Source organism: Tympanuchus pallidicinctus, unplaced genomic scaffold (assembly GCF_026119805.1).
Source record: "Tympanuchus pallidicinctus isolate F22 unplaced genomic scaffold, pur_lepc_1.0 scaffold2, whole genome shotgun sequence".
Lineage (NCBI taxonomy): Eukaryota > Metazoa > Chordata > Aves > Galliformes > Phasianidae > Tympanuchus > Tympanuchus pallidicinctus.
Window position 1 is genome coordinate 30,280,744 of NW_026294721.1, and position 12,835 is coordinate 30,293,578.

Below are 12,835 nucleotides of genomic sequence, written 5' to 3' on the forward strand. Positions count from 1 at the left end.
CTGTCCCTGCTGGCCACCCCTCTTTTGATGGGGCTCAGGATACCATTTGCCTTCCTAGCCACTAGGGCACGCTGCTGGTTCATGCACACTGTGGGCTTATAGATTTTAAGACTTATTTCATATGTGTGCCTCATTTAGGAGATAAGCTGGGAACTTTAGAGACACTTGAACAGGTCCAGTGGCACTTTATGAAATTATTCTGGCGACAAAGCATTTTAGTTTCATGAAGGAATCGTATTACAGCCTAAAAGACAGCCTGTCTTGCATATGCAGCAGTGAAATCAGAAAAATGCACATTTTTAAATCAAGCTGTTGCGAGTCTGGAGCTTTCCTACCTGTGGATAAATCCAGACCATATTCCTGTCCTAGCTTTAATCTACAGGATGTATGAATGACTGCAAGATTTGAGTGATGCCTCCTGCAGTGTTTCCAACAGATTTGAAGTACCTGCAACTTAGAGGTCCAGTATCCCACTTACTTCAACAGACAGTAGTTGCCTGTGGTACTGACAAGCAAAGAAAGCACGTAGCCAGACTGACACAAAGCAGGTGAAAGTTGTGAGCTTGTGAGAGACCTGGGCAATGATTGCCAGCAAGTTCTAAAGTCAGTGGGATTTATATGGTCTTACAAAACAAAGAAGCACTGTCTGGAAGTGTCTTTTGGCTCCTGGTTCCTGTTTTCTAACACATTTAACTTCAAATTAGGAAAAGTCTAGCATGTTGCTTTTGTAAAACTTCGAGTGTTGCTCCGTAATATCATAGTAGTGATATTATGACCAATTGCTGGGTGTTCATTCATGTTGTCTAAATCACTTTGGTCTTTGTGTCCTTTCTAGTGCCTTTGCCAGTAATTTCTGTTGCTGTTGTTTACTTTTTCTCTGATCATGCTAACCTCACTGGTCATACTGTGCTGAAGTCTGTGCATCTTGTCATGCACTGTCTCTACAAGATGCTCAGGTTGTGTTAACTGCTACTTAACTGTAGATGGAGCAGTAAGGACTTGCACTTCTTGTGAGGTAATGAACTGGGCGAGATTTTCTTCCTGAGCTTGGACAAAATTATCAACAAAATGATTGCAGCACAAAAGTGGGGAGACCTGTAGCTCCTGCTGTGATGCATCCACTCAACAGACAGACCAGGAATGTTGTCCTCCTGTCTCTCTATTATCTTTTTGCTTTGTGGAAGTGCGGAGAGATAGGATGGCCGTTTGTTGACATCCCTGGGAGAAGCATCCCGAGTAGCGTTGCCCTTGTCCTGCATTTCACTCGGATGTGTACGTTGTCCTTCTTATATTTTCCAGTTTCCCTGAACGTTTGACTGCCCCTGTGAAAAAGAGCACGGGCTCCCCAAGCAGTACATCTTAGTACCTTGTTGCTCTGCAGTGGTGGGCGGGAAACAATCAAGTGGTTAAAAAAAATCATGGGATTTGTGAGAAATTGTAGGACTTTGAGCGTGGCTTCCAAGCTGTTTGAATTGCATCCTGCAATATGGCATGGCGCACTGACAGTTTGACACTTGTGTTGCAGGCATGACAGCAGAATTACTGGCGGGAAGGCTGGGCGTATCGCTTAGAGGAAGCTGCCTCACAGCAGCAACAATTCCAGCTGTTAAAAATGAGAGATGGCAACTGCTAGTCCAGGTCCAAGTAAATCCCCAGTAAAAGACAGGTATGAGATCTCAACTGAAGGCGGTGAATGATGAGTGCCGTCAGTTATTTGTTCAGTGAGTAAGTTGCATAATAAAGATACTCAAATCTGTTAGAATAATAAGGCTTTTTTTTTTTTTTCAGAACTGCTTATTGAAATAGTTTTCAACGACTGCATAGTTTTTTTTCCTGAAAACTCTGAAAATTTGTCCATATTTAGTTATTCCAGTGAAGCATGTAACTTTTCTGTTTGAACCGCACACTGCAGAGATACATTGAGTGGGGCCAATCTGCAGTGACAGTGTAACCTCTCTGAAGAGGAATGGAAATAAATACTTTCAGGGGAGATTGGTTTGCAACCCGAGTAGTTCATGAAGCATTTAGAAATGTTTGACATTGATGCATGACTGTTTAAACTAGCATACTGTTTCTTCTCAGTAACAGAGGATGGTTCCAAAAGGCTGTGGGCTCCCAGCTGTTGGTGGTAAGAACAAATGATAGTTCTGAAGATGAGGCATCTAATTTTATTACAGGACAAAGAAATGCAGCTGTCTCACCAGAATAGTCTTTCAAATATCTCTGTCCTTGCTGTGCTTTGGTGTTTGTAAGAATCTGTTTCAGCTCTTCCTGTTAGAGAATCTGCATTATCAATAGAGCAGGCAGGTAGGACCAGGGAAGGAGTCAGGACAGGTGCACAGCATGACTGGGTAACACTTGTATTAGGCTGTAGCCTGTTGATCTGGTGTGACTTTTGCCATTCTTTAGCCTCTAAACATAAATAACTTTTATTCTAGGCTTAAGATTCATGCACTGAAACTTGTTTGTCCTTTTCGCTTGCAGCCCAGGTGGCCAACCATAGCCTGGGTTGCATCAATAGAAGCACGGCCAGCAGGTTGAGAGAGGTGATTCTGCCTCTCTACTCTGCTCTTGTAAGACCTCACCAGTACTCCAGTTCTGGGGCCCCCAGTACGAGGAGGATGTGGAGCAGGTCTGGAGGAGGGCCGTGAAGATGATCAGAGGGCTGGAGGACCTGCCCTGTGAGGACAGGCTTATAGAGCTGGGGCTTTTCAGCCTGAGGAAGAGAAGGCTCTGGGGGGAGCTTATCGTGACCTTCGAGTACCTGAAGGGGGCCTACAGGAAATCTGGGGAGGGACTTTTCATAAGGACATGTAGTGACAGGAAGAGAAGAAATGGCTTTAAACTGGAAGAGGGTAGATTTAGACTAGATATTAGGAAGAAATTCTGTACTGTGAGGGTGGTGAGATGTTGGAACAGGTTGCCCAGTGAGGTTGTGGATTCCCATCCCTGGAGAGGTGTTCGAGGCCAGGCTGGATGGGGCTTTGAGCACCCTGGTCTAGTGGGATGTGTCCCTGCCTGTAGCAGGGGGGTTGGAACTAGATGATCTTCAAGATCCCTTCCAAGCAAGTCATTCTATGATTTTCATAGATGGGTGAAGCACCTTTGAGGGAGATTTGTCTTGGACATCTAGCAAAAGCAGTAGCCTATGGCTTTGAAGGGAAATAACTTTGAAGATGCAGCTGACTAAAACTAACCTTGCAAACTATCTCACCTAATGGCTCTGACATGTTTGCTCAGTAGCCTGCCAGCTTCACAGAGGGAACGTAACTATGCTTTTGAAGCTGTACTAACCTTCCTTTCATTCTGATTCTATTCAGTAACGAGACTCCAAGGTCTCTGAGATTTAATTAAGCTTTTCAGGCTCAACTAACACAGTGTGATGCTGAGAGACAGCTGATAAGAAATGCTTAGGGCAGAGATTTATATAGAATTAAGGCAATGTGAATATGGCCCAGAAGTACACGCACAGATATTGTTACTGTTCATTCGATGTATGGTCTCTCAGCCCTGCTGTTCAGTTTTGCTGCTATTTGGTTTCCACCTCTTCTGTAGTGTTATTACCCGAGACACAAGGGAAACTTCAAAGCGCCGTAGAAGGGAAGGGGTTCATCTTGTACAATATGATGCTTGTCAACTCCTCCCACTTGAAGATCTGCTCCCATTTACCAAGCCCTCCAGGCTAATACAGTTGTACAGCTGTAGGGAAATGACATATGCCTGACATATCCCAGAAACTGATACCCATTTAAATTGTTTAAGTTTCTGCATCTGTGGTATGAGCTGGCAAGTGCACCTGAGCAATGACTGCTCTGTGCAAGTGGCTTTTCACTGGCTGCTCACAGAGCTGGGACTGTCACCCAGGTCACAGTGTGCTCCTGTCCTGCAGAGAGAAGTGGGAGTGCAGGAGGTGGCTGTTATGGTAGAAATGATTGGACATGATGACAGGGGCTGTTAGCTAAGCTCTGCTCATGTAAGCTAAGCTCTGCTCATAGCTAAGCTCCTTTTTCTATAACACTGTGCTAACAGAATTTCTCTCTTTCTCTCCTTTCAAAGAGAAACAAAGAGGCAGTTGTTTTGAAAGAACCTACTTTCACTGAATTTCTTTTTCTCTAAAAAATCAGCAGAACTGTGGCTTATTTATCGACATGCTTTTGTGAGAATGAATTGACAGGGACGTGTTCAGATAAAATCTAATTCTTCTGCTTTCACAGTTCACTTGGCCTAAGAAAGGTCCAGGTATTTTTCTGTCATTGTTGGCCTACATTTCAGTGGCTTGAGTTTTGCATGGTAGTTTTCATGTTTAGTTTGCCTCGTGTGCTGCAGATGCTAAAATCAATCTGTGATGCTGCTCTGTTGATAATGGGAGATATGGAAGTACACAATGGTTTGCTGTGAGGTAGACATCTGAAGTCACTGCAGCCAGAACCCAGGGTCTTTTTTTTTTCTTTAAGTGGTGACCCTCTCCTTGTCTCATTATGCCTGTGACTGTTGAGAGTTACAAGAGGGAGTTAGAATAACAAGAGTTATTAGTGTGGGCCTGCGTGGATCATGCAAAAACACAAATCTGATGCTGAAAAGCATCGCTTCTGCCTGTTTCCATTTAGCTTACTTCACATGTACCTATGCAGCATGATTTGAGAGCCAAATGTAATGAGCAGAAAATAATTTTAAAAGGGAATCTGAACAGATTTCTTTACATTTGTTCTAATTTTATATCTGTAAGTGCTAAGAGTATGCATTTCTGTATGTGAAAATGACTTGCAGCTGCTTTAATGGCTATGAAGACATGGGCCTCCCTTGGGTGGGGGCTATCTGTTGTTTTGCTTGCTGCAAGGCAGCATTCAAGGGCACATCTCTTTGTTTCCATTGCCAGCCATGACTCTTCTCTGGGGATGATGTGTCTGCATGTGCTGGACCTCTGTTTCTCAGCCTTGAGAACGAAATGCGGTCTTTATCCATTTCTGGAAAAGATTCTGAAAAATAAAGCAGTATGTTACAGGGCTGGGCTTAGAATTTTTGGTAGACACTTGAGAAAGGACGTCTCTTCTGCATCCCCAACAGCACTTTGAAGGACAAATTGATACTTCAAAAGTTTTTTCTTTTGTGCTTGTTCTTATAAAAGGTCATGCTTCCCTGCTCCTTCAGTAAGGTTAGCAACAGCAGTAAATGCATTGGAGCTGCTGTGAATGGCTTTGTTAAAATGATCAGGCATTCAGGTACTGACTTTTGTTGTCTCTGTGTTTCAGAAGGGATACAAAGAGGCACTGGTGGGTTCTGTGGGGAGTTCCAGTAATTTTGTTTCCCTTGGCTGGCTAGAGGCTCAAAAGGGGGCTTTGGTAGCTGAAAAAATCTCCAAGGATTTTAGCTGCAAAGAGTCAGGGAGATACATCACATGATGGCAAATTCCAAAGTTTGTTAGCAGCACGAGTTCCAGCCTGTGTGAAACTCCTAAAAGGAGATTTTAGTGGAGGAAGAGATCCTGCTGCTATGATTTTTCCAACAACATGCAGATGCTGTTATACGCATCCCTTATCTTCCTGCATTTATGAGGTGCACTGGTTAAGATTTTCATGAATGTCATATCAAGAGAAACCAATTGAGTGGTCTCAAGAGTCTTGGCTATCTAGCTTAGGGAACTTCCGTTTTTAAGTTTAATTTCTCATACTGTCACTGAACTTGGGCCCTTCTGTGGTGACAAAAGGGAAGGCTGCTCTACTTCACAGTCCCTTTTCTGTAGCATGCAAGGCACATGGCATCTTAACATTTATAATTTCCAGTACTTACCATGCTTCATGTTTTGACTTGCTTCTGATCTGTTAGTTGAAGGCCTGAATGAAAAAGGAATAAAAGTCAAACAGTATAAACTGTTCTGTGCAGCATACAGGAGGCTTGCCTTTTCTGTTTGTTTTTGCTGGTTTGTTTTTGTTTTTGTTTTTGTTTGAAAGAGCTTTAAAGTGCTCAGAAAGCTCTGTTCTGTTCCCATAATAACTAAAGTTGTTCAGAGTGTGTGAGCAGTTTTATAGTTAGAAGTGTTTCTCATTCAAGATGTGTGATGCACTTCAGTCAGAAAGTTGCATTTTTCACAAAATCCAGAGGCAAAGAAAACAACACTTTCTAGTTAGGTTTAGCCTATCTCCTCAGCCTAGCAGCCTCACCACAGATTTTACCTGTTATTTATATCTCCTTCTGGACCTCTCTGAGGAGACCGAGGCTTTAGCAAACTCTGGATATTTGTGCTGTCTCCTGCACCTTCCTGCATTGCCTGTGGCTGGTTATTCAGCCTGCCTTTACCAGTCAGTTCAGAGCAAATCACTCTGGACATGAAGACTTTCTCTGAAATTGGAAAACAGCAGAGATTTTATTTACATTATTGCTTGCTGATTTGAATGTTTGGAGGTGAATTTGGGAGTTCCTTTACCCGGATTTTTTGAGGGGCTTAAGGACATGAGAAATAACACTTGTTTTCTGCCTTCCTGCAGCCCAGAGTGCTACTGAGAGTGTGAGGTTTTCCTACCCTGCAGCAGACCTGAGTCTGCTGAGATCTGGGTGACTGCTTTCTGTTCAGAACGGCCACATCTGGGCTCACCTCAGTGAGTGCTTCCAACTCAGCAATCTTACACAGTTCAGGCCTGTGAGAATTTCTTGGGTTTATGACATATTTGTATATGTCAGAGATTTGTTCCTTTCAAAAATGAACGCACGTGCTCGTTACCTTTTAGACTCGCCTTTGAGAGCCATTCTTGGATCTCTGTAAGTGAATCTGTCTGGAAAACATTTCTCAGTTTTTCAAGCACCTGGAAGATGTATGAGATAGTTACTATAGCTCTGGTGCGTGTGTTGGTTTAGCTCTAGTAGCCTGAGCATGCAGAATTTTACAGCTATGCAAACTGTCTTGCAGAGTGATAGCTAACTACAAATTTAAGTCAGTAGAATCCACAGTGGGAAAAATAAAGTCTGTCAAATAATGTCTCATGCTATCCTGGAGAAATAAAAACGTATCACATCATTGGAAGCCATGTGCTGCAGCAGTCACATCTTACCTTTATTTCCCAATGCAGGTAGCTTAGGTCAAAATCTGTGTTCTGCTGGGCGTGAGGACTGTGACTCGAGTTGAGGCATGCAGAAGAAGGCTGGGAGAGAGTCTGGAGGACTCCCTGGGCAGTTGCTGGTTGTGCAGAGGTTTGGGGGTGTTTTTTCAAAAGCTTTTCCAAAATAGAAAACAATCTGTAAGGAAATGCCTGGACTCTATTTCAGAGCAATTAAAGGCAACGTGAAATATGTCTAACAGGGATCCCCAGAAAGGATGATCAGCAGGAAATACATGTAAAACTGTTATTTGGCTGAAAATGGCCAGAAATAGGAGATGCATAGGTTAATGATTACAGGCTCTAACACATAGTCACCAGGAATAATGTCAGATATGCACAGCATAATGTTGGATTTTTTTCCCCTTACTGCTGAAGAAAACGTGTTGAACCTTATACTAAGCTTTGCTTTGAATCATCTTTTTTGAAAATCTGTTTTCTGGAAAGATCTAGATTTTGGTACAAGAATGAAAGTGATGCTGAGTAACAATGAAGAGAAACTGGATGAGGAAGGAGTTAAATCTGGACCTCTAAGCTTTGTTTGCTTTACCATCATGGATTTGCAGGGTGCTCCTCAGCAACTCTTCATTTCTCTGTGTGCAGGCTTGGCCAGTATAGTAAGAGTCTGGGAATTGCAATGTGATTAGCAGAAGGTTTTGTTTAGAAGTGCACAGGAGAAGGCAGAGGAAAAGCAAAATGCACTGAATGGTAAGCAACAGTAGTTTTCTGTGTGTGTCACCACATGGCAGTATCTGGCCAATGGGAAGTTATTTTGCAGCCAAAACAGTAAACAATTTGAAGAACTGTGTTCTGCATGCATACAGGAACAGTAAGAGAGGTTCATTACTATGCCCAGATCGGGAGTCAAAGAGCAACATTTAGACATAAAAAAAAAATAAAAATAAGAAAGTTAGGAGAGAACCTCGTTCTTATTTTTAGCACATTTTCTGCAAAACATCTGAGTAGTGCCACCTGTTGTTCAGTATCAGTATAGCAACATTTGCGGTGGTTTTTTCTTTGCCACCCTTGTGACAGTGTTTGTAATAGCATAAAAACTTAGCAACCAGCTATTGTACAATCACTGTGAAAGTGAGTAATTGGTTAACGTGCAGCTTGAGACTAAAGAGCTATTGCAAAGAGAGCCTTCTAATGGCGTTTATAAACACAGCTGTGAAGTTGGATCTAAACCCCAGTATGTTACTTTCACAAAATGGTATTACCAAAATTAAAACTGTTAGCAGTTAAAATGTAAAGAATCTGTGTTAAAAGGGCAGGATTTATCTTGTACTTGTTTGTAGAAGAATGGGATCATTTATTTTCTCCAGCAGTTTGAGACAAAGTGAGTTTTTATTCCTGTATTCATTGGATTTGACCATTTTTCTTGCTAGCAAAGCACAGTGATATTACAGAGCTGAAATTGATAGAGTGATGATTAAGTCTTAACTCTTCTTGATGCTGCATCCATTCCAATTTCTCCCCATATCCCTCTTTTTGGGTGTGTTTCTTCCTTAGCAGCCTGAGATGGTGAGTTTGGTTTACAGTATTCAGAAGAGAGCAGGAGAGTGCTGAAATTAAGAACTATACCTTGGTTTTTTTCACTCACCTTTTCTGGTGATTTGGGGCTACTTTGAGTCTTCTCTGGAACATTTGCAAGTCCTTCTCCATGTTCTGGAAATCAGTAGGCAGAGCGTTATCTCAGGTTGAAAAATAAAAAAAACATAAGATGCACCTTAGATTGTATCTGAGGGGGCCTTTTTAATCACAAAAATGCACAAGTCATATTTTAAAAGTCTGTATTTCCTTCTTTTTTCATTTGCTTTTACTAGATCAGGTAGCACTGTATGTTAATGTAGATGTTTGCTGGGATGCCTAACAAAGCTGAAGAAAATTGTGGAAACCGTATGTTATAGATGTATGCTTATGGTGCTATGTAACTGCTGCTGAGAATGTTGCTCACAGAGGCAATAATTGCTGGTAACTGAAATCATTAGATATCTAGTGAGCGTAGAATTTTTAAAACCTGCGGAGTTGCCTGTGTAGTCAGCAAGGAGAAATCTGTTAAGATGGGAAGAGAAGACACACTTGCCTTCTTAATGGATCACCCTAGGTTCCAATTACCTGGACCTGAGCTGTGATAACACAGTGCCCTGGCGGAGACCTGGTTCCACCTTTTATAGTTTAGGTTCCTCTGCTGCTGCTGTGAAAGTAGCAGTTTGGTGCCCCTACTCACGTGTCGCAAGCTGTGAAGAACCAGGCCGTCTCTGCATGAAAGCCTCAAGCCTTGGAAGGCAGTTGTTGGCAGGTGAGCTGCCTCTGGCATTCCCATCTAGCACACACTCTCCGTCAGCTTTTTGCTCAGGGAAGGCTGTTTGGCCAGCATATGGGGGTTCTCCAAAACAGCTGTGTCTTACAGAACAGATCGGACTATTGTTTAACCCTGTGCAAAAGAACAAAACAATACAAACAAAAGAGATGGCTACAGTCTTTGCTACAGTAAACAAGTATAATTTACCAAGTGATCTCCAGGGAGAGTCAGTTCTGGGTGAACAGAAAACAAATGTATCAAAGTTTGTTTTATATCATATTGTAGGGCTTATAGAATGTGTCAAAGGGAATTTCAACAGTCTGAGAAGCCTAACAGGAAAAAAATATCACTCAGCTGCGACAAAACTTGCAAAGACAGTGTGAGTGTCATTGCTTTAGGCCCGTGACTGACCTGTCATTGCTTTAGGCCTGTGACTGACCTCTCACATTCTGCTTCTAGACCAGATGTGCAGTACAAATGGATGGTACCACATACGAGGATACCTACTGCCTTTTGGGAATGACCCTACAGCCAGTATTACAAATGGGTGAGCTCTATCCACTGCTTCACGTGTCGAATGAAACGGTACTTTCCTTTTTCTCAAGTGTTTTTCTAAAACTTTGCTTTTTGCTTTTGACCGTTCAATGAGTCTTACTCTGCGCCCATGAGTTCTTGAGTCATCGTGAGAACAAAACCCAGATGGGTAGCACGCAGGGGCTGAGTTGGACACACTGAAATAGAGGCTCTAAACTGTTAACACACAGTCTTCTAATCTATTTCCCTGACAGTTTAACCAAAGCAGTGAGTATGGTAGTACAGCAAACAAAAGGTGTTTAAACAGTGAATAAACATGGTATATTTGAATAGGTGGCAGAGAGCCATAAGCATTCTGCTGCAGAGCATGGTGTGATCAAGCTCTGCCTAACAGATAAGATGTTCCAAATAAAGTCAGATAGAGTGAAGCAATGGTAATCAGGCAATAATTCTCATGTCTAACTTAAAAAGCTTGTTGTCTTCAGTGAGAGTAGCAGCAGTTAATGAAGAACTAGAATCTGGCTAAGCAATATAAGACTTTCATCTTTGCTGCCTTGTCTTTTGTCAGGTTATAGAAAAAGTGATAAAAATATGTTCTGTATTTTTGTATATTTTTATACATCTAAAACATTTTAAAAGATAAATATATATTTAATATATTTTATGTTCTGAATTTATGTAGATTACATATATGCACACAGACGAGTACAAAATGTGCATTTTAAGCTGTGTGGTCAATGTCAAAGAAGTTGGTTTTTTTTTTTTTTCTTCAAAGGTGTTCATTCTGAATTGAAAGAAACTCAGCCTTTTCAGAAATAATTTGGTCTGCATCACCTTTTATACCTTATTGCAGAAGTTTTATTATGAACTCGTCAACTACCAATATAAATTCTCTAACAATATTTACTTATCCTTACAATTTTTGTGTCCCTTTTTGTGTCCCTTTTGTGACCCTTATGTACCTTCTGCAATGTAAATCTGGCCAGGCTCAACAGTTTTCTTTCAGCCACTGACAAAAAGATGTCTTTGTACAAACACACAGGCTCATCTTCAGAAACAGAAGCCCATCCCAAGAAGAACTATTTGTTTTGCTGATGTGGATGGTATGCTAATTTCTGACTCTATTCCTTTCAGCAGTAGGAACAGTAATTGGCTACATCTAGTATGCAGTAAAATAGCACAGCATTATTAGAGCAAAAGGTTAGTATGAAATACTGTGTTACACAATATGTTTTTCCTGGAAAATATCAGAATGATACAGGTGAGAGTGAAGGAATTTAAAAAAAAACAAGTGAGAACATATCTCTGTAAGTAGAGTCTTTGGCATTTGAGGTACACTTGCGAGCACAGAAGGAAAGAGAAGTTGTTCTAGCTTAAATGAAACCTCAGCTGTCTTGGTGAAATAGTTTTAGTGGTAGAGTGTAAAGAAAGTCCTAACTTTAACACTGATTATTCATTGCTGAGAAAAGGTAAAGACACCAGTGGAATAAAGTGGGAGCAATAAGTTTGCGTGTGCATAGAGGAGGGTGTTCAGGGCACATTTTAAGGTTATGAGCAACAAATTTGTAGTGCAGAGGATTTTAAGAGATTTTTTTCAATGTTTACTTTTGAGTAAGCTGTTCTTCACTCCTTTCTATGTAATGAACGCTATGCTACTATGCAGGTGACACTGCTGTCATGGTAGGGATGCTGCTTACCCATACTGTCCCCAGGGGGCCATGACTAATCATTTCCAGTAGCAAGATATCTTGCTGAGCTGTGAATGCTGATTACATGCTTATTTTAGACCCGTGAAATAGGAGCACTGGGTGCTTTTTTGGAACCAAGTTGTGTTATGCTCACGTTTCTCTCTGTGCTTGCTAGGGCAGTCTTCTGGGGCTGCCATGTGACCTCTGTACAACTCTTACCTTGTATGTGGCAGAGCATCCGAGGGTGGGGAACGTTCCTAGAGGAGTATGTTAGCCATGAGCTCCTGGAGCGAGAACAATGTTGACAGGTATTCATTGTGTAAGCTTTCCTATTCTCTTGCAGAGTGTCTTACTGTAGAGCAGGTTGGCTCTTAGGCTCTCCAAATGAGACCGAATGCTGGAAGTGAAGAACAGGAATTGACATATAAAAGTAGAGGAAGCTTCAATTATTGCTTTTCTTTTAAATGTTTCACTGTTATTTTACCTCTTCCACGTGCATTTTGGAGAAGCCATAAGCACAGGAGTCTGCAAGCAAGCTACCTACTGCTCTGTGGCTAAGTAGTTAGCCCTGACAACTAATACTGCCTGTGGTTGCTTTGCAACTGCTTCTGTTGCCTCGCTGTTTCTGCTCAAGAGCTCAGCTGCCCATTGACATGCGGAGTGACACTCCTTTTTGTAGTAACAAAGTATATTGAAGGAGTAGATGGCTTTCTGGCTTGGGAAGTGAAGGGACCAGAAATGACAGCAAAAGAAATGCTGAGGCCTTGATTTCTAAAGGTGGTGTATGCAGAGAGGAAGTCTTATTTCTCTAAATACTTGGTGTCTGCTTCTAGATTTTGGGTTTAGAAGTTGAAGTTTCGCTGTTTTTACTGTTACCTTTATTTTTTCCTTCCATATAGTACGTATAGCTCCTTCACTGGAACAGGCTGCCCAGGGAGGTGGTGGAGTCTCCTTCTCTGGAGATGTTCAAGACCTGCCTGGATGCCTACCTGTGCGACCTGGTGTAAGGAACCTGCTTTGGCAGGGGGGTTGGACTCAATGATCTCTGGAGGTCCCTTCCAAGCCCTACAGTTCTGTGATTCTGTGACACCGTGGTTAGAGTATCTCCTACTTTAACATCTTAAGAACATCCAAAGAATGGTGTTGTATTTAAGGTACCTTGTGATGACTCAGAATCAAGTTAATAAAAAACGGAAAATAAAACTTTAGGGGCTGCTCAG

General features: G+C 41.8%; 1 protein-coding gene across 1 annotated transcript; it reads right to left on the minus strand.

Moving 5' to 3' along the window:
* Positions 1–4,691: 4,691 nt before the first annotated feature.
* Positions 4,692–12,359, minus strand: CUNH4orf17 (chromosome unknown C4orf17 homolog). Its single transcript, XM_052682851.1, is given in 10 exon segments — positions 4,692–4,964; positions 5,788–5,831; positions 6,171–6,336; positions 6,716–6,797; positions 7,044–7,205; positions 8,692–8,756; positions 9,319–9,525; positions 11,835–11,961; positions 11,964–12,012; positions 12,100–12,359. Coding segments are annotated over 10 exon segments (1,116 nt in total). The 5' UTR covers positions 12,129–12,359; the 3' UTR covers positions 4,692–4,779.
* Positions 12,360–12,835: the final 476 nt, after the last annotated feature.